Source organism: Lontra canadensis, unplaced genomic scaffold (genome assembly GCF_010015895.1).
Source record: "Lontra canadensis isolate GAN:19392208 unplaced genomic scaffold, GSC_riverotter_1.0 scaffold180, whole genome shotgun sequence".
Classification (NCBI taxonomy): Eukaryota; Metazoa; Chordata; class Mammalia; order Carnivora; family Mustelidae; genus Lontra; species Lontra canadensis.
Genome location: NW_022631174.1, coordinates 1724530 through 1751736, shown reverse-complemented (window position 1 = coordinate 1751736; position 27207 = coordinate 1724530). Strand labels below are relative to the sequence as shown.

The window sequence follows — 27207 nt, the reverse complement described above, 5'->3', positions numbered from 1 at the left end:
TGTAAGGGCATCCTATTCAAGAAAAGAATCCTTAGGTTAGTTACACTCAAGGTCATTGTTGATTGCAAGCGAAACCACTAGAGGGCAGAGCACACACCGATTTGCGGGAAGAAAAAGCGCCTGCTCAGTCTAGGTAAACCGACCAGAGCAAAGACCTGGTGGACCCAATTTCATAGGTTCTTAGCAGCAGGCACTATCTTTTATCAAAACCCGTTCTCTGCCTTCAGGTACTCAAACCAAATTTGGGGGTGTACATCGTGGTGAAAAAATAATACTGTATGGCCAAGGAGTGCAGTGAGCATTGGTTTTAGAATGAGATAGTCTGGGTTTGAATCTTGGCTCTACCACTTCTTTCCTAGGTGACCTTGGGCAAGTTACCTAAGGTAGTTAGTTACCTAAGGGCAAGTTACCTCCTCATCCTAAATGGTTATAAAAATATCTTTTTAAAAGGGTTGTGGTGAGGATTAAACAAAACAAGATATGCAAAGTGCTTAGCAGGGTGCCTGGCTCCTGATCAGTGCTCCAGGAATGATGGTTGTTAAGTTTTTACTGCTCCAGGTCATGTGACCAAGCACAGCAGGGCTTCCGCTGCTTCAAGAAAGAGGATGCAGATGGAATCAGATCACTGCTGATCCATTTGTTTCCTCTGTAATTGGGACTTTAGTTTTTCTTAAGCATCTTTATGGATCCCCCAAACCTCTACACCAAACTCCTCCATGAGGCAAAATCTCCTTCTAGAGGAGACTAAAAAAAAAAAAAAAAAAAAAACCAGCCAGTGGTTTTATTGCAATGGCCTATCTGTCCTGCAAATGAGTCAGAACTGAGACCTCTAGAAGTCGTCTAGTTTTGGTGCCAGTTCTCTGCTTTCTGCTCCTTGTCCTATGCTGCACCCCCCTTTTCATCCCCCACCCCCCAGCCAAGGTAGCAACTGTAAGGCTCTGACCATAGCAGCAGGCGCTGGCACCTCAGAGGCGGATCTTCAACGGGAAGTCTTGGGGGAACATTTCCTCCCAAGAACCACAAGCATCTGGGCCTGGGACACTTCTCTCCCTCTCAGATCGCCCAGAATTTGAAAGAAAGAGAGAGAGCCCCAAGAGGGCTGGGGCACGGGGTAGGGGTGCGGAGGGAGGACTCCAGGGCAGAAAATTTGTGAACCAGGTTCCAAGTTTCCATTCTGCCACTTGGGCAAGTCTCTTTGGTGGCGCTTGGTTACCTATTGTAAAGTATAAACAATATTACTATCTTTTCTACTTCAGGGGTTGTTGTAAAGACCAGATGTAATGTTATTGAAGTAATGTGTTGGAAAACTAAAAGCTGGTTCACTTGGTAGGTAGCATGGAGGCGCTGAAGGGACTTAATGCCAAAAGCCCCAGCTCAGCCTGCGGTTCCTTATCTGTAAAACCAGAGGAGCGCGTGGGATCAGCCCGCTAAAGGCTGGAATCTCCGGGAAAATCGTCCTTAAATCCGCGTTCTGGTGCATGCAGGAGGAAGCAGGGAAGGGAGGGGAAATCTCGTGGGCCGTTCAGCACCCCCCTCCTCTGTACTCCCAGGAAACGAAGCCGCCACCTGACCAGAGCAGAGCGCGGAGAGGGAGGGCGCCGCGGCCTGCCAGGCGGGGGCGCCGGCGGGAGGCGCGGTCCGGCCGGCCTCTCCGAGCCACGTGCGGTTGTTTCCGTGCGGGGGCGATCACGTGATCCCCGTCAGCTGACCGGTCACGGCAGAGCCAGACTCAGGCGCCCCGCAGCCCCTGCCAGGCTGCGCCCGGAGCGCAGGACTTTGCAGAGGGGTAAGAGCGTCCCCGGCCTCCCCTCCTCTGTTCCCGGCCCACCCCCCGCCGCCTTGGTCTCATCCCGGGTCCCTCGCCCATCCCTCCCCGCCCGGCCTGGCACCCCGGAAGACGTCGCGGGCAGGGCCGTGGCCGGGCTCAGCCCCGCGCTGCCCCCAGGCGGCCGGGAGGGGATGGCTCTGGGGAGCAAGGGGCGGGAAGTCCCTCTTACCCACGGGGCGCAAGGCTGGTCCCCGCCCCCAAGCCCGGACATGGAGGAGCTGCTCCAGAGCGTGGAGAGGGACCTGAATATCGATGTCCGGCAGCTGGCTCCGGCCCCGGGGGGCACCCACGTGGTGGCCCTAGTGCCCGCGCGCTGGCTGGCCAGCCTCCGCGAGCGCCGGCTGCCCCCCGGACCCTGTCCCCGGGTAGAGGGCCTGAGCGAGGCGGAAGTGAGGACTCTCCTGCAACGCTCCGTGCAGAAGCTGCCCCACGGCTGGACGCGCGTGGAGGTGCACGGGCTGCGGAAACGGAGGCTGTCCTACCTCCTGGGCGGCGGCTTGCCCTCAGAGGAGGGCTCCAGCAGTCCCGAGACCCTCACTCGTTTCATGCAAGATGTGGCTGCCCAGAATTATCACAACCTGTGGCGCCATGCTTATCGCACTTATGGGCAGCCTTACAGTCACAGCCCTGCCCCTTCAGCTGTCCGCGCATTGGACTTAGTCCGACAGGCTCTGCAGAGGGTCTATGGTTGTTCCTTCCTGTCCGTGGGTGAGTTTACCCAGGGCCAGTCATCTGCAAGAGAGGGTGCCTGTCCCCCTCGGGGCAACCTGGCCTGTCCCAGTCTTCTGCGAGCTGAGGCTCTGCTGGAGTCTCCAGAGATGCTGTACGTGGTACACCCATACGTGCAGTTCTCCCTGCACGATGTTGTCACCTTCAGCCCTGCCAAGCTGACCAACAGCCAAGCCAAGGTGCTTTTCATTCTCTTCCGTGTGCTGAGGGCCATGGATGCCTGTCACCGCCAGGGACTGGCCTGCGGGGCCCTAACTTTGCACCACATCGCCGTAGATGAAAAGCTTTGCAGCGAGCTCCGGCTGGACCTGAGTGCTTACGAGAGGCCTCAGGAGGATGAGAATGAAAAGAGCCCCGAGGCAACGAACAGGCTAGGCGTCAGACCTGGAGACGAGGGAGGAGAGGGACCCAGGTGTCCCACCTGCCGGGAGGAACTTCGGGGTCTTGTGCTAGATTGGGTCCATGGCCGCATCAGCAACTTCCACTACCTCATGCAGCTAAACAGGTTGGCGGGTCGACGGCAGGGCGATCCCAACTACCACCCTGTGCTGCCCTGGGTGGTGGACTTCACCACCCCCCACGGGCGCTTTCGAGACCTCCGCAAGTCCAAGTTCCGCCTCAACAAGGGGGACAAGCAGCTGGACTTCACATACGAGATGACGAGGCAGGCATTTGTAGCTGGTGGTGCGGGGGGCGGGGAGCCACCTCACGTTCCTCACCACATCTCAGACGTGCTCTCCGACATCACATATTATGTGTACAAGGCTCGGCGGACTCCCCGCTCCGTGCTCTGTGGACACGTGCGGGCACAGTGGGAGCCCCACGAGTATCCTGCCAGCATGGAACGCATGCAGAGCTGGACACCTGATGAGTGCATCCCTGAGTTCTACGCCGATCCCTCGATCTTCTCCTCCATCCACCCAGACATGCCTGACCTGGATGTGCCCGCCTGGTGCGGCTCCAGCCGCGAGTTCGTGTCCGCCCACCGGGCCCTGTTGGAGAGCCGAGAGGTGTCCCAGGACCTGCACCATTGGATCGACCTCACCTTTGGCTACAAACTGCAGGGCAAGGAAGCTGTGAAGGAGAAGAACGTGTGTCTGCACCTGGTGGATGCCCACACCCACCTGACAAGCTATGGCGTCGTACAGCTCTTCGATCAGCCGCACCCCCAGCGCCTGGCCGGGGCTCCTGCCCTGGCCCCTGAGCCCCCACTCATTCCCAGAATGTTATTTCAGACCATCCAGGAGAGCACCGGCCGGGAGGACTTACCAGGACAGCTTACGAATGGGGCAGGCAGGCTGGTTTTGGAGGGCACTCCCTGCGAGGCTGGCTGGGCCAGAGACAGGCCCGGGGCAGGGGAAGATGACTTGGAACAGGCCACGGAAGCTCTGGATTCCATCTCCCTTGCGGGGAAAGCCGGTGACCAGCTAGGCTCCTCTTCCTTTGTCTCCAGTCAAGCCCCACCAGGCCTCCTGTCTTTCTCAGTAGCCTCAGCCTCTCGGCCAGGCCGCAGGAACAAACCTGCCAGTGCAGACCCTGGGGAAGGGGATGAGGGGAAGATTCTTCTTCCCGAGGGCTTCAATCCTGTGCAGGCCCTGGAAGGGCTAGAGAAACTTGGCAACTTTCTGACCAAAGGCCTTGGGAGCCAGCTGGAAGTGCCTGAGCAGCCCCAGATCCAGCCACCCGTGCAACTGCGGGAACTTCTCCATCGGGACATGCAGGCGCTGGGGGTCCTGTTGGCTGAGATGTTGTTTGCCACCAGGGTCCGAATGCTGCCGCCTGACGCCTCTTTGTGGGTACGCTTTGAGGCCATCCGGGGGCTCTGCCTACGTCACCCCAAGGAGGTCCCCGTGTCTTTGCAGCCCGTGCTGGACAAACTTCTGCAGCTGAGTGGACCTGAAGGCCCTGTGGTGGCAGGGAGGGGCAAACTAGCCCCACTCTTTGAGTACAGGCCAGTCTCCCAGGGATTGCCCCCTCCCTGCCCGGCCCAGCTCCTCAGCCCCTTCAGCTCTGTGGTTCCCTTCCCCCCGTACTTCCCAGCGCTACACAAGTTCATCCTCCTGTATCAGGCAAGACGCGTGGAGGACGAGGCCCAGGGGCGGGAACTGGTGTTCGCGCTGTGGCAGCAACTGGGGGCAGTGCTGAGTGACATCACCCCGGAGGGGCTGGAGATCCTGCTGCCCTTCGTGCTGTCACTCATGTCTGAGGAGCACACGGCCGTGTACGCAGCCTGGTACCTCTTTGAACCGGTCGCTAAGGCCCTAGGCCCCAGAAATGCTAATAAGTACCTCCTGAAACCTCTCATCGGTGCCTACGAGAGCCCCTGCAGGTTACACGGCCGCTTCTACTTGTACACTGACTGCTTTGTGGCCCAGCTGATGGTGCGGCTGGGCCTGCAGGCCTTTCTCATCCACCTGCTGCCCCACGTCTTACAGGTGCTGGCTGGTGTGGAGGCCTCTCAGGAGGAAAGCAAGGGCCTGGTGGGTGCCCCCGAGGATGAGGAGAGTGAGCTCCCGGGGGCCAGGCCCAGCTCCTGTGCTTTCAGGGAGGAGATGCCAATGGATGGTGAGGCTGCAGCCTCCTCGGGCCTGGGGCTCCCAGACTACACGTCTGGCGTCAGCTTCCACGACCAGGCCTATCTCCCTGAGACCGAGGACTTCCAGGCTGGGCTCTATGTGGCAGAGTCCCCACAGCCCCAGGAAGCCGAGGCTGTGAGCCTGGGTCGGCTGAGTGACAAGAGCAGCACCAGCGAGACCTCCCTGGGCGAGGAGCGGGCTGCCGAGGAAGGGGGTGCTCCCGTGGACAAGAGCAGCCTCAGGTCAGGCGACAGCAGCCAGGACTTGAAGCAGAGCGAGGGCTCAGAGGAGGAAGAGGAGGAGGACGAAGGCTGTGTGGTGGTGTTGGAGGAGGAGGAGGGGGACGGGGAACAAGACGAGATCACCAGGGCCTCTGAACTCACTCTCTCTGACACTGTGCTGTCCATGGATACGGTGGTGGCCCACGGTGGCGAGACAGATGGGGAGGAAGAAGAGGAGCCGCTGACTGAGCAGTCGGAGGGCAAAGAACAGAAGATCCTCCTCGGTGAGTTCTCAGGCCTTAAGGTGTTGGTCAAACAGTCCTCTGGTCATTTATTTATTGAATGAAGTAAGCTTTACACCCAGCATGGGACTTGAACGCATGACCCTGAGATCAAGAGTCCCATGTTCTTCTGACTGAGCCAGCCGGGTGCCCTGTGGGTGTTTTTTTGTTTTGTTTTGTTTATTTATTTTTTTAAATTTAAATTCCAGTATATTTAACCTGGAGTGTTTTCTTAGTTTTCAGGTGTACAATAGTGTTTCACCAAATCTATGCAAGTCTCTGGGCTCATCACAACACAAGTACTTCTTAATCCCCATCACCTATTTTCTCCACTCCATCTCCTCTTCCCCTCTGGAGTTTGTTCTCTAGAGTTAAGAGTCTTTTTTTTTTTTTTTTTTGGTTTCTCTCTCTTTTTCCTTTGCCCTTTTTTTTTTTTTTTTCAAGATTTAGTTATTTGAGAGAGAGCACCCTAAGCAGACTGCACCGACCACTGAGCCCAGCGCAGGGCTCAGTCTCACGACCCTGAGATCATGATCTGAGCCGAAACCAAGAGTCGGACCCTCACCGACTGCCCCACCCAGGCACCCCATGCTCTTGTTTGTTTCTTAAATTCCACCTGTGAGTGAAATCATAGGGGATTGGTCTCTCTCTGACTTTTTTTTGCTTAGCATTATACTCTCAGTCCAACATGTTGTTGGGCGTGGCAGGGTATGATTCTTTTTTAAGCCTGAATAATATTCCACTTATATATATACTACATCTTATTTTTTAATTTTAATTTTTTTAATTTTAATTTTTTGGTGAGGATCAGAGAGGGAGAGAGCACAGACAAGAGCAGCAGCAGACAGAGGGAGAAGAAGGCTCCATGCTGAGTGAGGGGCCCGATGCAGGAGTCAGTCCCAGGACCCCGGGATCATGACCTGAGCTGAAAGCAGACACTTAACTGACTGAGTCACCCAGGCACAACTATACTACATTTTCTTTATCCATTCATCTATCAGTGGACACTTGGGCTGCTTCCATAGTTTGTCTGTTGTAAATAATGCTGCAAAAACAGGGGTGCATGTATCCCTTTGATTGAGTGTTTTTGTATTTTGGGGGTGAACACCAGTAGTGCAGTTATTGGATCACTACCCTGTAGTACTATTTTTAACTTTTTAAAAAATATTTTATTTATTTTCTGAGAGAGAGAGAGAATGAGTTGGGGGGAGGGAAGGGGGAGAGGGGGAATTAGACTCCCCTCTCAGCAGGGAGCCCAATGCAAGGCTCGATCCCCATGATCCTGGGATCATGACCTGAGCTGAAGGCAGATGCTGAGCCAACTGAGCCACCCAGGCGCCCTGATATTAGAGTTTTAATTTGCATCTCCCTGATGATGAGTGATATTGAGCATCTTTTCATGTGTCTGTTGGCGATCTGGATATCTTTGGGAAAATGTTCATGTCTTCTGTCCATTTTTTAGTTGGATTATTTGTGCTTTGGGTGTTGACTTATAGCAGTTCTTTATATATTTTGGATACTAAGCCTTTATCAGATCTGTCGTTTGCAGATATGTTCTCCCATTCTTTAGGGTGCCCTTTAGTTTTATTGTTTCCTTAGCAGTGCTGAAGCTTTTTATTTTGATGTTGTCCCAGTAGTTAATTTTTGCTTTTATTTCCCTTGCCTCAGGAGACATTTCTAGAAAGATGTTGCTCCTGCTGATGTCAGAGAAATTAGTGCCTGTGCTCTTTTCTAGGATTTTTATGGTTTCAGGTCTCATATTTAGATCTTTAATCTATTTTGAGGTTTGTTTGTTTGTTTTTTTTTTTATTTTTTTCTCACCATATTGAGTTTATTTTTGTGTATGGTGTAAGAAAGTGGGCCAGTTTGATTCCTTTTTTTATTTTTATTTTTGTAGGCTCCATGCCAGGTGGAGCCCAGTATGGGGCTTGAACTCAAGACCCTGAGGTCAAGACCTGAGCTAAAATCAAGAGTAGGATGGTCAGCTGACTGAGCCATCCAGGCATCTCCAGTTTGAGTCTTTTACATGTAGCTGTCCAGTTTTTTGCCATATGTTGAAGAGATTGTCTTTTTCCCATTGTATAGTCTTTTCCTCCTTTGTTGAAGATCAGTTGACCATATAATTGTGGGTTTATTTCTGGTTTTTCTATTTTGTTCCATTGATCTGTGTGTCTGTTTTGTGCCAGTATCATACTGTTAAGATTGCTACAGCTTTGTAATGTAACTTGAAGTCTAGAATTGTGATGCCTCCAGCTTTGCTTTTCTTTTTCAAGATTGCTTTGGCTATTCGGGGTCCTTTATGGTTCCATAATAATTTTAGGCTTGTTTGTACTTGTTCTGCGAAAAATGCTGTTGGTATTTTGATAGAGATTGCATTAAATTTGTAGACTGCTTTGGGTAGTTTAGACATTTAACAATATCCGTTTTTTCCAATCCATGAACATAGGATGCTTATCCATTTCTTTGTGTTGTCTTCAATTTCTTTCATCAATGTTTTATATTTTTCAAAGTATAGGTCTTTTATCTCTTTGGTTAAATTTATTCCTAAGCATTGTATTTTTTTGGTGCAATTTTAAATGTGATTCTTAGTTTCATTTTCTGTTGCTTTATAATTAGTGTATAGAAGTGCAACCGATTTCTGTACTTTGATTTTGGATCCTGTAACTTTACTGGATTCATTTATCTGTTCCAGTAGTTTTTTGGTTTTGAGTCTTTATGGTTTTCTGTATATAGTGTCAGTTTACCTACAAATAGTGAAAGTTTTACTTCTTCTTTTACTTCTTCCTTACCAATTTGGATGACTTTTATTTCTTTTTGTTGTCTAATTGCTGTGGTTTGAATTTCCAGTGGTGAGACTGGACATCATTGTCTTATTCCTGACCTTAGAGGAAAAGCTCCTAGTTTTTCCCCATTGGGGATGATATTTGCTGTGGGTTTTTCACATAAGGCTTTTATTGTGTTGAGGTATATTCCCTCTAAACCTACTTTGTTGAGGGTTTTTATCATGAATGGGTGTTGTACTTTGTTAAATGCTTTTTCTGCATCTGTTAAAATGATCATATGTTTTTTTTCCCTTTTTAAAAGATTTTATTTATTTGTTTGATAGAAAGAGAGAGAGCACGCACACACAAGTAGGGGAAGCAGCAGGCAGAGGGAGAAGCAGGCCTCCTGCTAAGCAGGGAGCCCGATGCAGGGCTCTATCCCAGGACCCTGGAATCATGACCTGAGCCAAAGGCAGACACTTAACAACTGAGCCACCCAGGAACCCCTTACTCTGGTTTTCATTCAGCATTTCTAAGTACCTCGTCTACGCCAAGGAAGTGGATTGAACAGATTCACGTGTGGCACAGGTGTGGGCCTTCCTTCCTGGAGCTCACTCCTAGCAGAGGAGGGTCCCTTAGGTAAAGTAATGCTGTAAAGAACAGGGCTAGGTACTACAAGGAACTATAAGTAGGGCTTAGATCTAGTTTTCAGGGGTCAGAGAGGCTTCCATGAAAGCAGAGTCAGGGATGCCTGGGTGGCTCAGTCAGTTAAGCATCTGCCTTTGGCTTAGGTCATGATCCCAGGGTCCTGGGATTGAGCCCCACATTGGGCTCCCTGCTCAGCAGGCAGCCTGCTTCTTCCTTTCCCTCTGCCCCTCCACCTCCACTTGTGCTCTCTCTCTAATAAATAAATAAAATCTTTAGGAGGAAAAAAAGAGGTAGAGACAGTTGAGGTCCAGTGAATAGGAGGTAGCAAGGCAAAAATGGTAGGGTCTGTGGTGGGAAGAGCATACCAGGCAGAGGGATCAGCATGTGTGAGGTTCTGTAACTCCATTAAAGAAGCAGTGAAAAGGGATGCCTGGGTGGCTCAGTCCATTAAGCCGCTGCCTTTGGCTCGGGTCATGATCCCAGGGTCCTGGGATGGAGTCCCTCATCAGGGTCCTTGCTCAGCAGGGAGCCTGCTTCTCTCTCTGCCTCTGCCTGCCACTCTGCCTGCTTGTGAGCTAGCTCCCCCCGCCCCCCGGCAAATAAATAAATAAAATCTTAAAAAAAAAAATAAGGAGAAGCAGTGAAAGGCTGGCCTGGTTAGACAGGGAGACTGGAGGGAAGAAGAGGGAGCACAGGCCATAGTGGGAGGGAGCTAGGGCCTGGCCAGGCCTCATTTAGCAGCTTAAGAAGATTCACTGAAAGGATGACCTTCCTGCAAGTTGTACCCGAGGGGAGGATTCTGGAGCAGCCTGGAAGCCAGGGTCACCTGGAGCAGTCCTAAAGCCACAGGTCCCCTCTGGCACTGTGAAATAGCTAGTGGTGGTGTGGGGTGCAGGCTGTTTGGCAGGTTTGCACCCAGGATTGGCTAGGAGGGGTGCCGTGGGCTGGGGTGAGAGGAGTGGCAAGCCACCGTTATCTGATGAGCTCAGGGCCTGCTCCTGCCTCGCAGATACGGCCTGCAAGATGGTCCGCTGGCTGTCTGCCAGGCTTGGCCCCACTGTGGCCTCTCGCTATGTGGCCCGGAACCTGCTCCGCTTGCTGACATCTTGCTACGTTGGTAAGGCCTGCGGTCAGTGCCGGAGAGGGGGCTCCATCTCAGACCCTCTGTCCATCCTCAGCCCCCTGTAGGGCATCCTTCCCCCTTCCACGTCCCTGCCAGGTCCCGGGTCCCAGTCTGTAAGCCACTTCCTTGCTCGGGCAGGGCATGGTGTGGGCCCCAGGCTAGAGGGAATGGGAGCGGCTACCCTAGTTCCTGGAAGACTGACCTCCCCGCTGCCCGCCCTGAGCCACTCGAGGCCGCTGGCTCTTCCTCGGCAGGGCCCGCTCGGCAGCAGTTCACCGTGAGCGGCGGGGGGAGCCCCCCGCTGAGCGCGGGCAACGTCTACCAGAAGAGGCCGGTCTTGGGCGATACAGTGTCTGGGCCTGTGCTCAGCTGCCTCCTGCACATCGCTCATCTGTACGGGGAGCCTGTCCTCACCTACCAGTACCTGCCTTACATCAGCTACCTGGTCAGTCACTGCTGGGGCAGCCTCAGGGGAGGCTGAGGAGCTTGAGGGCAGACCTGAGCAATCTGGGGGTCCCAGGGGTCCATGGGCGGCCTGGCCCTCATCCACTCTGTGGCCCTAGGTGGCCCCAGGTAGCACCTCGGGCCCCAGTCGACTGAACAGCCGTAAGGAGGCAGGGCTGCTGGCGGCGGTGACCCTGACCCAGAAGATCATCGTGTACCTCTCGGACACCACCCTCATGGACATCCTGCCCCGAATCAGCCACGAGGTCTTACTACCTGTGCTCAGCTTCCTCACTTCCCTCGTCACTGGGTAGGCTGCTGCACCACCCCTGTGCAGGGAGTAGCCCAGCTGGGGATGCTGCCTGGGAGGGGCTGGGAAGCTTGGGAGTGAGACTGGGTGTCAGGAGTCCTGGTTCTGATCCAGCGGTGCGACCCTGGGCAAGCCGCAACTCCTCTCTGTGCCTCAGTTTCCTTATCTCATTTGGGCCAATCAGTCTTGGAGCTCTGTTCATTGAAAGCTTTTTGGTAGATTCTGGGCAAGTCCTGCAGAGTGGGGGTTGGTGTAAGGGGGGCACTGGAGCTCGTGTGCTTTCTTTCCAGGTTCCCGAGTGGGGCCCAGGCCCGGACTGTCCTGTGTGTGAAAACCATCAGCCTCATCGCCCTCATATGCCTGCGCATTGGGCAGGAGATGGTCCAGCAGCACCTGAGTGAGCCTGTGGCCACCTTTTTTCAAGTCTTCTCTCAGCTGCGAGAGCTTCAGCACCAGGTAGGCAGACCTGCTTCCCTTACCTGGCTGGACTGGGTGGGGCAGGCACCGTGAACTTAGCTGACTTGCCCTGGGCTGTCCTGCCCCCAGGATCTGAAGCTGGATGCTGTGGGCCGCAGCGAGGGCCAGCTGCCGGAGGTGGCCTTCTCCGACGGGCAGCAGCGGCTAGTGGACCCCAGCCTGCTGGAAGAGCTGCAGAAGGTGTTCACCTTGGAGATGGCGTACACAATCTACGTGCCCTTCTCCTGCCTGTTGGGTACTGCCCCATCACATTCCCTTGCAAAGCCTTTGTGGCTCTGTCTCTTCCCCTGGGAGGGCTCCGGTGCTCCCCATGCCCCCCTAGACCCTGTAGCTGGTCTTCAGCACAGTGTTGTGCATCAGACCTCACCGTCCCAGGTGACACGTAAACAGAGAGTGAGCATTAGCCAGCAGGGAGGCATGGGAGCTGGTCTAGAGTATCCCTGGGGAAGGCAGGGGCCTTGGGCCGATGTACAGACATCTCTAGGAGTTTCTGGGAGGAATAAGTAAGGTGTCCACCTTCTGTGTAGTCTCAGACTACACCTTGCAGGCCTGGCACTGCTGCGTGGTTATGTATGTTGTCCCCCTGAATGGGAAAAACGGCCCTGTGGTCAGATACGTTATTGTTCCTCCACTGAAATCTGGGTCCTGAGAAGGGGAGCACTGGCCTTCTTTCTCACCGTTCTGTTTCCCATGTGTCACATGGTGCCCAGCACATACAGAGGATGTGCATGTGAGTGAATCCACGTCTTCCTAGGGAAGAAACAGGCTCAGGGATGAAGAGTTAACTTGCCTAGAGTTTCACAGCCAGCACCTGCCCTGTCTCCTGTTCCCAAGCTTTGGCGGGGTGGTGGCAGCTGCCTGCCGTCTTCCCTGATCTTAGGATTACTCCCACCCTCCCATCTAGGTGACATCATCAGGAAGATCGTCCCCAACCATGAGCTGGTTGGGGAACTGGCGGGGCTGTATCTGGAGAGCATCAGCCCAAGCAGTCGCAGCCCGGCCAGCGTGGAACCCACCATGCCCAACACGGGCCCCGAGTGGGACCCCCAGAGTGGGGGTGGCCCACGGGATGACAGCCACTCAGGGACCTTTGGGAGCGTTCTGGTCGGGAACCGCATCCAGATTCCTGACGACCCACAGCCTGAGAGCCCCGGCTTGCTGGGCCCCGTCCCGGGGGCGGGCAGTGGGGGCGTCAGCAGCGAGGAGGACAACGCGCTGAAGCGGGAGCTGCCCCGGAGCGCCCACGGGCTGAGCGGGAACTGGCTCGCCTACTGGCAGTACGAGATTGGCGTGAGCCAACAGGACGCCCACTTTCACTTCCACCAGATCCGCCTGCAGAGCTTCCCGGGCCACTCTGGGGCCGTCAAGTGTGTGGCACCCCTGAGCAGTGAGGACTTCTTCCTGAGTGGCAGTAAGGACCGCACGGTGCGCCTCTGGCCGCTCTACAACTCAGGGGATGGCACCAGTGAGATGGCTCCGCGCCTCATCTACACCCAGCACCGCAAGAGCGTCTTCTTCGTGGGCCAGCTCGAGGCCCCGCAGTACGTGGTGAGCTGCGACGGGGCCGTGCACGTCTGGGACCCCTTCACAGGTGAGCAGGTCCAGGTGAGGCCTGTTCTCTTGCTGCCATCCTGGGCGCTGCCAGGCCTCTGGGTTTGAGGACCCAGGGTTGGGCGGTTGGGGTGTAATGGTATAGGGGGTGGGGTGACCCAGTGAGGCCGCCCAGAGGAGCAGTTGGACTTGAGTTTGAATTGGTTCTGCCAACTTTATTTGTTGGGTGACCTTGTGCAAGTCACCTTGTTGATCTGTAAAATGGGAATCAGAACGGGGTTAGAAGATGATGCACATAGGAGTTTGGCCTAACATGTAGCATGTCATAAAAGTTTGGCAGATGGTTGCTTGATTGTATTTTGGCATCATGGGGGAGGAGAAGTAAGGTTAATAAGGTTTTTAAAGGGGGAGGGGATTGGGTAGTGTTGAGGTAGACTGAGTAGAAGTAGTGTTTGATCAGGGGGTGCCGTGGAAAAAGAAGAGGTTGCTCCGGGGACCGGAGCCTGGCCTGGCCTGGCCACAGAAGCAGGAAGGTGGGAGAGTCAAAAAGCATCTTCAGCATTTTCTGAGGTCCTCTGGAATATGAGAAGCAGATCCAGGGTAGGTCAGGGAGATAGGAAGAGTTGAAGTGCTTCTATCAGCTCCTGGTACCCCAGATCCAGGGTGCCTTTCCTTCCCAGGGAAGACCCTCCGCATGATGGAGCCATGGGACAGCCGCGTGCCCCTGACTGCTGTGGCCGTCATGCCTGCCCCCCATACCAGCATCACCATGGCCAGCTCTGACTCCACCCTGCGCTTCGTGGACTGCAGGAAACCTGGCCTGCAGGTCAGGGCCGTCCAGTTCCCTGAGCCCGGGCCTGGACGCCCGGCAGGGAGGAGAGACCCCAAAGAGAGAAGGCCAGAGTGTCGTTTAGACCAATGACCCACAGCAGCAAACCCTGAGTGGGGGGTGGGACTGACCTGAGATGGAGGGGGGCCCTCTGCTTGATAGAGGGGGCGGGGATAAAGGATCAGGCCTTTCAACTGTGTGGGCTTGGGAGGGAGCGGGACCTCAGGGAGAAATGGGTTGGGGTGGCACGTTAGCTCATCTCCCTCTGTCTGCAGCACGAGTTCCGCCTCGGCGGTGGGCTGAACCCCGGCCTCGTCCGCTCCTTGGCCGTCAGCCCCAGTGGCCGTAGCGTGGTGGCTGGCTTCTCCTCGGGCTTCATGGTGCTCCTGGACACCCGTACTGGCCTGGTTCTGCGTGGCTGGCCGGCCCATGAAGGGGACATCCTGCAGATCAAGGTGACTGACCAGGTCTCTTTCCCCTCCTCACTGCCCAGCCCTGCCCCTGCTCCAGGTCCTCTTAGGGCCCACTCAGGACAGGCTCCAGCTAAGGTAATCTCCCTTTTACCTGCTCCAGGGCGGATGGGCACAGAGGGTTAGGAGCCAGAGGCAGGCCATGGGGGCGGGAAGCAGGGGGTGAGCTGACCCTGCTGCTCCCTGGGGATGTTCTAATGAGTAACCCTTGTCCATATTTGCCTTGCTTGGAGGATCAGGGGTCAGGCCCTGTCCGTGACCCAGTTCAGGTTAAATAAAGCTCAGCTGGGAAGCTGTTTACTGCCCCCAGACCACGGAACAGAGTCCATGTCCCATGCTGGGCTGCCCTCATGGGGGCAGGGACGTCCCCGCCTGGGGATCCTACCCGTACCCCCGCCCATTCTCAGGCACAGACTTCAGGGAACTGCCCGGGGAGGGACAGCAGGGGAGGAACAGGGCTCTTTGTGGGAGGATATTTCCAGGCAGCTGGCACTTCCTCCCTGTGCTGACTGCAGCCAGGGGACCTGCATTGCCACTGCTAAGGACACACTGGCTCCAGCTGTGTCCAGGACCCCAGGGGACCCAGGGGTCCAGGTAGCTTTCAGTTTGGACCTTCCAGGGATGCATTCAGAGGGCTTTGGGGTCAGCCTTGGTGTTAATCCTGGCAGTGCTACTTACTGGCTCTCTGACCTTGGGAGGATTACTTAACTTCTCTGAGCCTCGGGTTCTTTCTCTGTAAAATGGGAATAACAAGAACATTTACATCATTGAGTTGTCCTGAAAATTAAATTTGGTAATATGGCATGCTGCACACAATGCCTAGAGTGAGCGCCCAAGTTACAGTGGTGACTAGGTTCAAGACACCTGAGCACAGTGACATCAACCAGCCCTTATAAGATGTGGTGGAGGAGGCAGCTGGTCTCCTGCCCAGGACCCCTCTGTCTTCCTGGCAGATCCCCTGCGAGTAAACAGAAGGCCCTGGAGCTCGTTGGGCACATGGGAGGGCCCGGGTCCGGCTGGCTCAGGCTCTCTTCTCCCCAAGCAGGCGGTGGAGGGCAGTGTCCTGGTCAGCTCCTCCTCTGACCACTCCTTGACCGTGTGGAAGGAGCTGGAACAGAAGCCCACGCACCACTACAAGTCTGCCTCTGACCCCATCCACACCTTCGACCTGTATGGCAGCGAGGTGGTCACCGGCACAGTGGCCAACAAGATCGGCGTCTGCTCCCTACTCGAGCCCCCCTCCCAGGCCACCACCAAGCTCAGCTCTGAGAACTTCCGAGGCACGCTCACCAGCCTGGCCTTGCTGCCCACCAAACGCCACCTTTTGCTAGGCTCGGACAATGGGGTCATCCGCCTCCTGGCGTAGGCTGAGGCAGGGCCGGCCCATGAGGGTGGGCAGACATCCCCCCCCAGGAGTCCCTCCCTCACCCGTGTTTTCCCAGCAGCTCCCTCTGCACAAGCATCAGGCCCCACACTCCGAGTGGCCATGTGGCCTGCAAGCTAGGAGGAGGCAGGAGTCCAGGGTCCCAAACTGCCAGAGCCACCAGTGCTGCCAGAAAGGATCTCCTTCATGGCTTGGGGGAGCTGCTGCTTCTAGTTAGCAGGAAGCAAGAGAGAGAGAGAGAGCATGGGAAAGCATTGCCCTCCCTTCTCCCTGGCTCTGCCCTCTGGGTCTACATGGGGACAGGGAAGCTCTGAGAAGAGGAACGGAGATGGGCCCCGGCCCAGCCAGTCTCCAGCCGAAGATGCCCCCGCACCTTGCTGAGCATTCTGTACCCCAGTCTCACAAGGACAGGACAGCTGCTCCAGTCCAGGACACTGATGGTGCTTGGACTCCAGCCTCTAATGAGGGCTGGCCGTGGTCCAGGAGTTAAGGGCCTTGGGCTGGGGTTTAAGTGTCCACCCAGCTGGGCCCTGCCCAGTGTGGGACCAGTAGGGGAAGAAAGAGGGCAGGACCAGGGGAGGGAAGAGGGACTGGGCCAGCCGGTGCCTGGCCAGGAGTGACCGCCTGCCTTGCCTGCCCACCCCTCACCACAGTGTTTGTGCCTTGAAACTGAGGAGGCAGCCCCTGGGCCCAGAACCCTCATGGTCCGACACCCTGAGAGAAGGGGCAAGAATGATCTCTGCATCTCAGGTCTCTCCCAGGGGACGGGAAGACCCAGGCATCCTGGGACCCTCATATTCGGGAGCAGAGATGAGGTCTGAGCCTGCGCCCCTACTGCCTCCTCATTATTTGCAATAGATGTAAATATGACCAATAAATCCTTTGGAAGAGCCATGGAACTGAGGGACACTTCTTGATGGTGGTATCAAGGTGGGGAAGAATTAAGAGTGGGCAGCTTCTGGGGCCATGAGGAGAGGGAGAGAAGCTGGGCAGGAAGGTGGGAGACAGCCTGATCATTGCCCTTGGGTGCCCCAGGGGACAGGCCTTCTGGTGCATGCAGCCCCAGGCCAGTTTCTTGAACCCTCAGCCTTGGGGGAGGGTAAGGAGGCAGCGCACCTGCTGGGAGGATGCTGGCTGGGGCTGGGGCTCTCTCTCCTCTCCCCACCCCTTCCAGATCTAGTCTAAAGGCAGCCAATCAGGATCCTGGGCTTGTAAGGCTTGGGGATGGGCATTCTATCTTGGGTTCTCCACATAGGCTCCTGCGGCCTCCCTTTCCTTCCCCTCAGGAGGGGGGAGAGGAAAGGACATTGGAAGTGGGAAGCTGGATGTGACCCTGAGCCCAGCTCTGTCCTTGGGCATGTCACATAGCCTCTCTGACCAACTAGAGTGGGGTTGCTGGGAGGGCCCTGTCCTTCCTGGATCTGCTCTACAGATGAGAACATTCTCCTCAACTTTCCTGAACCTCCTTTCTCCAGGCTTGGGGGGAAAGAAGGGGGACCCAAATCCACAGGGCCTCCAGGTGGCTGTCTCAGGATTAGATGCCTTGGTGGGAATGGGGCTTCCGGCCCCAATATCAATGTTTAACCGGATGTGCAGGTCAATATTTACCAGAAGAGAAAGCAATCTGAACAGGGGTTGGCTGAGAGCAAAGGTCCTGGTGGGAGGGGAGGGCTCAGCTAGGCTGGCTGGAGCCTGAGCAAAGTGTGGGGAGTACCCAAGTGGGGCCAGAGAGAAGGACATCGTGTGCAGCAGCAAGGAGCCCGCAGAGGTACAAGGGGAGGGGTGGCTTAGCCTGCTCTTTGGGCAGGAGAGGAGGTAAGAGCTGCTGTCCTAGCTGAGGGGGCCTGGAGTGAATTGATTCAGAAGGCCTCTCATTTCCCAGCCTCCTGGGGGGGATGAGGAGCCAAGGTGGGAGTTCTGGCAGGACTCCCCCTGGGACTTGAAAAACTGGAGGGCTTTTCTTGACAAAAAAATTCAAAAGCCCAGGTTGGAGGTCAGGGGCCCTGTGATGGAGGTGGGGCCAGGGGTGATAGAAGGATCCCTTGGAAGGACTGGCCCTGAGATGGGGGCGGGGTTGGAGTGTGTGGGACCTGCTCTGAGGCCAGACCAAGAACTGCCCATCTCCACCTGCCAGCCTGGCTTCCCGGAGCCGACCTGGACAGAGTTGGGGGCCAAGGCCTGTGTTTTCCGTAAGTCCAAAGGTGGCTTTGTCCAGAGCCATTCATTGGACTCTCTGGCTGGGTCAACAATGCGGCTCTCCAGCCTACCCCACCAACCCTGCTGAGACTTCAGGGACTCAGGCCTGTCCACCCTTGTGGTCAAGACCAGACCAGCGAGAAAAGGTGGGCCCTGTGGACAGCAGGTTGGATAGGAGCCCCAGTATAGAGGAGGCTTCGAGGGAGGCTTCCCAGAGGAGGGGCCTTGGGCTAGGCGGACAACAGCCCTCTTACTGAGTGCCAGGCATTGTAATCAAGGCTCACAAAGACTGTCTTATTCTGGTCCTCACAACATACCATGGGAGGAGGTAGGGACTTTTGCTACCATTTTACAAGAAAAGGCAGAGTCCAGAGGAGTTAAGGGAAATATCTAATGTCCTCCAGGAAGAGGCAGAGTCTGGATTCCAATCCAGGTGGGACTCAAAAGGCCAGGCCTTGAAGCATGAGGATTTCTTTTGTTTTGATATTTCCCCTATGAACCAAACCATTTTCAGTGCCCCAAATGTGAAAAACTGGAAAATACAGAGGGGTTAAAAGCAATTCAGGGGGCCATCCCATGCCACAGAGATGGGAACCACCACTGGTGTTTGGGGGTGTGCTGGCAGTAGCTGGGTGTCCCCTCAGCGGTAGAGGCTCAGGATCTGCCAAGCCAGGCAGCGTGGGGAGTGCGATCCCACGTGGAAGTGCCACCAGGTGGGAACAGTGGCTTCCTGTCCCGCACAGGAACATGGCGCTGCTCTGGGGGCTCCTGGTGCTCAGCTTGTCCTGCCTGCAGGGTTCCAGCTTGGTGGTGAGCCTGGGCCTGGGTCTGGGTGGGGCCGGGAGGCAGGTGGGGACGCGCCAGGGGTCCAGGCAGGAAAAGGAGGGGGCTGAGTCAGGGGAAGGTTTGGCTCTAAGGGGGTTTCCTCTACTCTCTTCATCCTTTTCTCAACAGTTCTCTCCTGCCAGCGCCATGGAGCCCTTGGACCAGCAGGTACTGGGGAGGGAGAGGCATGAGGGGGAGGAAGGCCCCGAGGGGCCTTGCCTGTGGCTCCCGCAAGGGTGGGGGAATCTGTGGGAAGGGTCACACTCCATTTGCTTCCTCCCTTCTTCAGCTAATGAGCGGGCAGACCCAGGAAAAGCTGCCCCCGCTTACCCTCCTCAAGTTGGGCAACCAGGTACAACCAGGTGGGGCTGGGGGAAGGGTGGGCGGGGTCCGAGGGAGGAGGGCCAATCAGCAGGGGCGAGGGAGCCGGGGGGCGGGGCCATGAGGCGGAGGCCAGAAGACCGAGGGTGGGAGGGACCAGAGCGAAGGACCCGGTCCCTATCAGGCCTTTGTCTCTGTGACCGTCTCTCGTCCCTCTCTCGTCAGGACTGAGATAAGGCCCTGCTGTTCTCAGGCACAGGGACTCCGAAAGGGATCCTCAACACAGAGCTGACTCCTTAACCCTCTTGACCCCTGATCTGTCCCTGTAGGAGGCCCATGGCCATACTGCCCTGAAGAAGTCCCCAAGGGACTGCAAGGGGGCCCCAACTCCGGAGCAGACCCGCAGGTTGGCCCAGGCCATGATGGCCTTCACCACAGACCTGTTCTCCCTGGTCGCCCAAAGGTCCACCAGCCCCAACCTCATCCTGTCGCCTCTCAGTGTGGCCCTGGCCCTGTCTCATCTGGCACTAGGTACCGTGGCATCCGTTTGTCTAGACCAGCAGAGCTGGGAGACCAGTAGGAACTCACTACTCCACAGTTTACTAGTGGGTGCTTCCTTCACTGGGGGCACTTGGCTGTTTGGTAAAAAGGCAGATTCCCGGGCACACCTCCAGATTCCTTGAGTCAGATCCCCGGGTATGGGACCTAAGGATAAGCTTCTGATGATTTTTATGTAGCTGCACTGTCTTCGCCGGACCAGAGGCTCTCACTGTGGGAAACCGAGGTCCAGGGAGGGAAAACAACTTGGACGGGGTGAGGTCATCCAAGATAGCCAGCAGCAGAGATGAAGGTGGAACTTGGGGGGGGGGGTTCAGTGGATGCGAGAGGCAAATAGCCGTGCACCAAGGGCATTCAACAGGGACTGGAGTGCACGGCAGGGCCGGGAAAGAGCCGGAGGCCTGGGCCACAGCCAATGCGGTCCCCTCCAGGTGCTCAGAACCAGACACTGCGAAGGTTAGAGCAGGTGCTGCATGTGGACTCAGGGCTCTGCCTCCCTCACCTACTGAGCCACCTTTGCCAGGACCTGGGCCCTGGGGCATTCCGATTGGCTGCCAGAATGTACCTGCAGAAAGGTAGGTGTTGGTGCTTGGAGCTCCCTAGGTAGTGCTCTTGGGTGGACAGGGGTGATGGGGATGGGGTTGGCCTCAGGTCGGCAGTCTGAGGATTGGTGGCTCTGGAGCTCAAGCCCCTGGGAACAGCTTGTGGCCCTTTCTGCATAGGATTTCCCATCAAAGAGGATTTTCTGGAACAATCAGAACAGCTCTTTGGTGCAAAGCCCGTGAGCCTGACGGGTAGGAAGGGGGATGATCTGCTGAACATCAACCAATGGGTGAAGGAGGCTACAGAAGGGAAGATTGAGGATTTCCTCTCTGAGCTGCCAGATGACACAGTGTTGCTTCTGCTCAATGCCATCCACTTCCAGAGTGCGTTCCTCTTCTCCCCAGGTTCCCCACCTGCCCCATAGGCTGCCCCTATTCCTGCCCCATAGGCTGAGCTGGGCTGTGAAGAAACCTTTGTTCTGAGAGTCTCTCTTTCTCCTCAGGGATGGGCCACGAGGCAGGGAGCTCTTCAGTTTGTGGCTTGGGGAAGGGTAGGAAATGGGTAACAGTGTGCCAAGGAGGGGCCCCAGGAATTGGATGAGGCTGTTGTAAAGAGAGAACCCTAGGAGGAAACTGAGTTGGTGAGGATATGGGGGGTGCTCCTGGGAGCATGGCGGGGCACAGGAAAAAAGCAAGCCCAGATTTCAAAAATGCTGCAGGGAAGAAACCTCAAATCAACTGAGTGTCACCTGGCACAGTGCCCCTTGGGGTTTCGACCTCTACCTTTTGTCCCTTGAATGGGTTCTGGGTGGGACAGAGAAGAGACAGGTGGTAGAGAACCTCCCCCTTCCCTGGGTCTACATGGCCCCTGCCTTCTGCTGGCTCTAGGTTTCTGGAGGAGCAAGTTTGATCCAAGTCTCACCCAGAGAGACAGTTTCCACCTGAACGAGCAGTTCACGGTGCCCGTGGACATGATGCACGCCCACACGTACCCCCTGCGTTGGTTCCTGCTGGAGCAGCCCGAGATACAGGTCAGCCCTGATTGTCCAGGCTGGGAGGTGGTGTAGGGAGGGGGTGGGCTGTGGGCAGGCACAGGGGTGAAGGGGGGTGTGCCCTGCCTTCCTTGCAGTCATGTTCCTGATACAGGTGGCTCTAGAAGGTCTCGCTATACCCCGACCTGTGGGACTGAGCTTCCAGGCTGTTGGAAGTTCATGAAGCTCACAAAAAGATATTGGGCATTTGCTGTCTGCCAGATACTGTCCTAGACATGGGAACTCACTAGCACGTGGGAGACCAGGTCCCTGCTGTCAGCAGGAAAGGAAAGTACACAAACGAACCTAAATCACAGGATCATTTCAGATAGGGTATGTGCTATGGGGGAAAAAAGAAAGTGATCAATTAGTAACTAGGGAAGGTATTTTAGATCCAGCGGTCAGGGAGTGTTCTTTGAGGAGGCGCCCCAGTGGAGAACCAGGTGATCTTTGGTTATAGGGGTTTGTTACCAGGGTCCATGGGTTGGTAGGGCTGCAGAGGAAGCCACCCAATGGCTACAGAGCCACTCAGGCCAAGGCATGCCTGAGCCTGGGCTCTGTGACCTGTCACAGTTCTTCTTAGAAGGGAGGATCTGGTTGCGATGGATATGTCCATATCCTTCTGGAACATTCTGATTGGATAGAGCGCTATGCGATGCTTGTCTAAGGGGAGGCCTCCCTTGCTTCTGGCCACAGTGTGGTCCTCTCAGCTTGAATGTAGATCCCTGGGCCAGTCAGCTGTGGCAGAGGCGGCTATGTTGGTTAGTTTCCGAAGGCAGCATGCCACAGGCCTCAGCCTTCTGTAGCTCTCCTGAGAGGGGCTGTGGGCAGCGCAGGCCCTTGGAGTAGCATCCCTTTTCTCTCCCTTCCACCCTGATAGGCAGCTCCTGCCAGACTGTGTCCTGCCCACACTTTCTTCACCCTTTGTCTCTTGGGTCCTGGCCTCGGCCCTCTTCTTCACACCCTCTGCAGGCAGACCCAGGCAGCCAGATGTGGGGCTCCCCCTCCCCCCCCAACCCAGGGGTCCTGCTGTCTGGCTGCTCTGTCTAGATACCGAATAATCTGCAGCTGTCAGGAATCATGGAGCACAGTGCTTCTCATACTTACGTAGCTGCAGGAACCCCATTCATGTGAAATTGCCTCAGAGCGCAGTCTTACATAGAGTGGGGCAGAGTCACTACTGAGGGGTGTGGTGTGGAGAGAACCACCTTTTGCAGTGGCTCCCCTGCAGAACCTGGAGTGGTCTGAATCTGAGACACTGAAGGGATTTCTTGACCCAAATCACAGGGCCAGCTGGTAGCAGATGAAGGGAGAGGAAGTCCCCATTTTTTTGAGCCTACGTGTTGATACTCCACTGGAGTGTCACAGGTCTGCCTGCCATGTGGGCAGGTAGTATGACTCGACTTCACGGGTAAGGAAGTAGAGGCTCGGGGAGCCCAGACACACACCTGAGAAGAATGGACCGGAAGCCCTGGTCCATCTGTCTCTGAAGTGAACACTGACACTGGGTCAGCAAACACTGACCCAGACCCCAGCTGGTCTGGGCACTTTCCTGTTCTCACATGGTTTCCTTTCCGCCTTGGTAGGTGGCTCATTTTCCATTTAAGAACAACATGAGCTTTGTGGTCATTATGCCCACCCACTTTGAGTGGAACGTGTCCCAGGTGCTGGCCAACCTGAGCTGGGACATCTTGCACCAGCCCTTACTGCGAGAGAAGCCCACCAAGGTCCGGCTGCCCAGGCTGCATCTCAACTATCAGCTGGACCTGGTGGCCACCCTCAGCCGGCTGGGTAAGGAGGCTGGGCAGGGGACTGCCCCCTGGGTCAGGCTAGGCAGAGCGGGTGATCAGGGAGCCCCCTTGCTGGCTGTGGATCGAGTCAGAGCAGACTGGTGTCCTGGTCTTTTCTGGGGCTTTGGGAGGTCAGAGGGCTTCCTAGGGCCCCCCACCCCCAGGACTCTCTTTCCTGGGCTGAGCTGGGGTGCCCCAGGAAATGACAGCCTGTTCCATCCAAGAGTGAACTTTGCAGACTCGAGAGCCTGGGTAGCATGTGGGTCTTGTCGGCTGTCCTGCAGGGGGCGCTGCGCTAGACACTGGGTGCCCCCAGCTGACAAGACTGAGTCACGTGCAGGTGGGCAGATAAGGAATCAGGTATTTACAGTTCAGCATAAGGGATAAGACAGAGGGCTTCTCTCCCGTTCACTGGAGAAAAGGCACCCGTACCGACTTAGGGGCAGGGGATTGGGAAGGGCTTCCTGGAGGAAGTGACCTGGAAGCTGATACTTGGAGGTTAGGTAAGAGTTAAGCAGGGATCTGTGGGTTGGACTAGTCCCTTGGCCAGAATGCCAGATACCGTCCCAGGCAGGTCTGGGCAGCTTGTGGGGCAGAAGGCAGCTCTGACCTGTCACCTCCTGTCCTGGGCAGGCCTACAGGAACTGTTCCAGGCCCCAGACCTGCGTGGGATCTCTGACCAGAGGCTGGTGGTAACCAGTGTGCAGCATCGGTCCACGCTGGAGCTCAGTGAGGCTGGCGTGGAGGCGGCCGCCGCTACAGGCACGGCCATGTCCCGCATGTCTCTCTCCTCCTTCAGCGTGAACCGCCCCTTTCTCTTCTTCATCCTTGAGGACACAACCAGCCTGCCCCTCTTCGTGGGCAGTGTGAGGAACCCCAACCCCAGCGCGGAGTGGGAGCGTAAGGAGCAGCAGGATTCTCCGGATGACAGGGACTACTTCCAGAATCAGAAAGCCTTCCCCCGCGGAGACAAGCCCTTCGGCCCTGACTTGAAACTTGCTCCCCCCTCAGAGGAGGACTACCCCCAATTTAATTGCCCCAAGTGAGAGGCCAGCTGCCAGTATCCTGAGTCCCTGCCTGAAACAATCTCTCCACTCCTGGACTCTTTCCAGATGGCTTGGTGGGATTACATCAGGGGCCTGGGTGGGCAGTCTGGGAGCGGAGAGGGAGTCATCTTCTCTGGTCTCCTCTCCTCTCTCGGGGAGTTTGGGGTGGGTGGGGCCAGGTCGAGGGCAGGGCTCTGGGAATCAGGGGTCTGGATCCCACATCCTTTCTTCCAAAGCGGCTCAAATGTTGTCCTTGTTTGGGGCTTGGGCAAAGGGACAGCTGTAGGTCCACTCTTGTCAGGAAGGTAGGAAGGTCTTTCCCAAAGCTGGCTGGGGCACTTCCACGTTTGTTTACCAGAGAAGGTGGGACAGGAGGGATTGGATACCTTGGCTGGGGAAAGGAGAGTTAGGCCCCCAGCGGTGGAGCCCTGTCTCACTCTGTGGGTGGGGGCCTAGCCTTCCATATAGGCGCTTCTGCCATAACTTGCCCCTGGCCCTCCAGCCTCCACCTGCCCCGATGCTCCTGTCACCGCAGACTCCCTGCTGCTCCTAGGAGATACCGACATTGCCAGGATTCTCCCTTCCTCCTCTCTCCTCTTCTTCCACTGCCCAGGTGTCTCAGGGGCTGAGGCGGGAGGGGAGGGCAATAGTTCCTTCCGGCTCTTTTGTAAAGTTTTTGTAGTGATTTTTATGACATCCGAATAAAGAATGAATGGCCCTGGCTGCTTTGAGGTCACTATTCTGGGCACTCGTGGGGGCAGGGGGCGTCCCTGAGGAAGGCAGGAGGAAGCCACTGGCTGCACAGAGCACCACGCTGGGCCTGGGCTGGGACAGCAGGCAGCCCTTTCTGCCACGTCTGTTCTCTGTTCTCGGCCACTCGCCAGCCTGTCTCAGCACAGTCCCCTCTGACCTCACCAGCCCTCTCCACGGCCACCTCCACGCCAGCCTGGCTCTGCTCTCCAATGGCTCCTCTCTAGAGGCCTCAAGCCGCCAGCAACAGGGGTGGCTCAGAATAGCGCTGGCCTCCCGCTTTGGGAGAAAACTGGCAATTAGGGAGTCCGTGGAGTTTCTAATTACATGCCAGTCCTTTTGCCAGGCGCAAGCGCCCGCCAGCTGGGGGGCAGGCTGCTGGGAGCAGCGGCTCCAGCAGGAGGCTGTCAGCGCCTAAGGATTTGGGGGAGGTGGCTGGACTCACCCTGGGCCCCCGGGCTGGGGGCGGCATGGGTGTCCACGTGGGTGGGCCCTTGTCTGTGAGTGCGGGGTGTCCCTGTGGCTGCAGCCACCCACGACCCTGAAGGGCAATGGTCAATAGCAAGGGCCTGGGGTGGACTCTTGCTTCCTACAGCCCTGCCATGTGGGGAGTGGTAATACACAGAACAAGTGAAATCGATGGTGAGGCAGAGGGTGGGAAGCACTGTGGTAAGAAGTAAAGCAGGGAAGTCTTCCCTGAGGAGGTCGTGTGGGAGCAGAGACTTGAATCAGGAGTAGGAAGTAGAGGCACCTGGATGGCTCAATCAGTTAAGCATCTGCACTTAGCCTAGAGCCCACCCTGGGATCTAGCCTCACATCAGGCTTCCTGCTCAGCAGGGAGCCTGCTTCTCCCTCTCCCACTCCCCCCGCTTGTGTTCCCTCCCTCACTATATCTCTCTCTGCCAAATAAATAAATAAAATCTTTTTTAAAAAATGGAGTAAAAAGTAATTGGAAAGTTGAATTTAGCAAGGCACCAACTTATTTTTACCTGCAAAATCTTTCTCAGCTCTCTCCTCCCCATCCTGGCTGTAAGCTCTGGATCTAGTCATCACGCCCAAGGGTCACTGCCCTTGCCTCCTAGGTTCTCCCTGCTGCTGGTCTGGCTGGCTCTCTTCTCTGCATCTCCCTGCAACTCCTTATCAGGGCCCCTGTGTCCAGCAGTGCATTAGGCTCTGGGGATGTGGCTGTGAGCAAGCAGACAAGATCCCTCCTCTCCCTCTCCCCGCCCCCCACAGCCTAAATCTAGTGGTAGAAGGGTCTAGACAAGACACAAGTTAACATCTTCTGTTGAAATATAGTATGCAAAGCACATAAGTCAGAACCATACATGAATTAATGAATTTTCTCATGAATCATATATCCCTGTGCAACCAGCACCCACGTCAGGAAATAGTACTCCTTCTCCTGACTTTTTTTTTTTAAGATTTTATTTATTTATTTGAGAGAGAGTGAGTGAGAGAGAGCACAAGCAGGGGAAGCAGCAGGTTCCCTGCTGAGCAGGGACCCCCCCCCCCCCAACGCAGGGCTCGATCCTGAGACCCTGGGATCATGACTGGAGCTGAAGGCAGATGCTTAACTGACTGAGCTGTCCAGGCGCCCTCACTTTCCTGACTTCTAACAACAGATTGATCGTTCCTGTTTCTGAACTCCATGTAAAGGAATCATACAGTCTGCTCTCTTGGGTCTGGCTTCTTTCTTTCAACCTCATGTTTGTGACCTTCATCGGGGTTGTGGATGGCAATAATCCATTCACTGTGGAAAACTTTTTTTTTTTAAAGATTTTATTTATTTATTTGACAGAGAGAGAGAGATCACAAGTAGGCAGAGAGGCAGGCAGAGAGAGAGAGAGAGGGGGAAGCAGGCTCCCCGCTGAGCAGAGAGACAGATGCGGGGCTCGATCCCAGGACTTTGGGATCATGACCTGAGCGGAAGGTAGAGGCTTTAACCCACTGAGCCACCCAGGCGCCCCTCACTGTGTGAAACTTTTAACTGAGGGGTACCACGGTCTGATCTAAGCCCTAGAAGGCTTGCTTGGTTGCTGGGTGGAGAACAGAATGTAGAGGGACAATCGTGGGTTAGCAGGCAAGAGACAGGTGGTGTGGCCCAGGGTGTCGACTGTGGAAATGGAAGAAAGGGGTCAGCATGCAGAAATATTTTGCAGGTGGTGCTATAGAGTTTGTGGGTCGATTGTACAGGACGTGAGGGAAAGGAAAGGCTCAAGGCTCGTGGGGTTTATGGTTCAGATTCCTGGATTATTTTTGAGAAAATGTGTTTCACTGAGATGGGAATCAGGGTGAGCGACAGATCTGAGGACTGACTGGAGATTTTTATTTTGAACATGTCATGATTGAAATGCCACACTAATGTAGACCAACATGGGATAGTTCAAGTCATGTCTGTAGTTCTACTTTTGCTCTGAGGAGTGTTTGGATGATAAATTGTATGTTCGTCCTACCTACTGGACATCCATATGGACTTGTCAGATAGGCTGGTGGATATCTTGGCCAGGGCTGG

At 55.6% G+C, this 27207-nt stretch overlaps 2 protein-coding genes across 6 annotated transcripts; both read left to right on the top strand.

Moving 5' to 3' along the window:
• The first annotated feature begins 1713 nt into the window (after positions 1–1713).
• WDR81 (WD repeat domain 81) lies at positions 1714–16532 on the top strand. Of its 3 annotated transcripts, none has more exons than XM_032846730.1 (10): positions 1714–5638; positions 10055–10162; positions 10423–10613; positions 10732–10922; positions 11213–11378; positions 11469–11634; positions 12304–12990; positions 13631–13776; positions 14055–14234; positions 15295–16532. In XM_032846730.1, the coding sequence occupies exons 1-10, from the start codon at positions 1960–1962 to the stop codon at positions 15613–15615; spliced, it is 5835 nt and encodes a 1944-aa protein (XP_032702621.1). In that variant the 5' UTR covers positions 1714–1959; the 3' UTR covers positions 15616–16532. The 3 variants fall into 3 exon arrangements, with proteins under 3 accessions (XP_032702621.1, XP_032702622.1, XP_032702623.1); XM_032846732.1 differs by lacking the exon at positions 1714–5638 and adding an exon at positions 6235–6253; XM_032846731.1 differs by lacking the exons at positions 13631–13776; positions 14055–14234; positions 15295–16532 and having other exon boundaries at positions 1715–5638; positions 11469–11579; positions 12304–12723.
• Positions 16533–16931: 399 nt separating this feature from the next.
• SERPINF2 (serpin family F member 2) lies at positions 16932–24665 on the top strand. 3 transcript variants are annotated; one of them, XM_032846733.1, is made up of 10 exons: positions 16932–17401; positions 18573–18639; positions 18784–18822; positions 18944–19006; positions 19305–19506; positions 19965–20108; positions 20256–20459; positions 20964–21106; positions 22693–22897; positions 23530–24665. In XM_032846733.1, the coding sequence occupies exons 2-10, from the start codon at positions 18577–18579 to the stop codon at positions 23940–23942; spliced, it is 1476 nt and encodes a 491-aa protein (XP_032702624.1). In that variant the 5' UTR covers positions 16932–17401; positions 18573–18576; the 3' UTR covers positions 23943–24665. The 3 variants fall into 3 exon arrangements, with proteins under 3 accessions (XP_032702624.1, XP_032702625.1, XP_032702626.1); XM_032846734.1 differs by having other exon boundaries at positions 16932–17448; XM_032846735.1 differs by lacking the exon at positions 16932–17401 and adding an exon at positions 17476–17975.
• The last annotated feature ends 2542 nt before the right edge of the window (positions 24666–27207 follow it).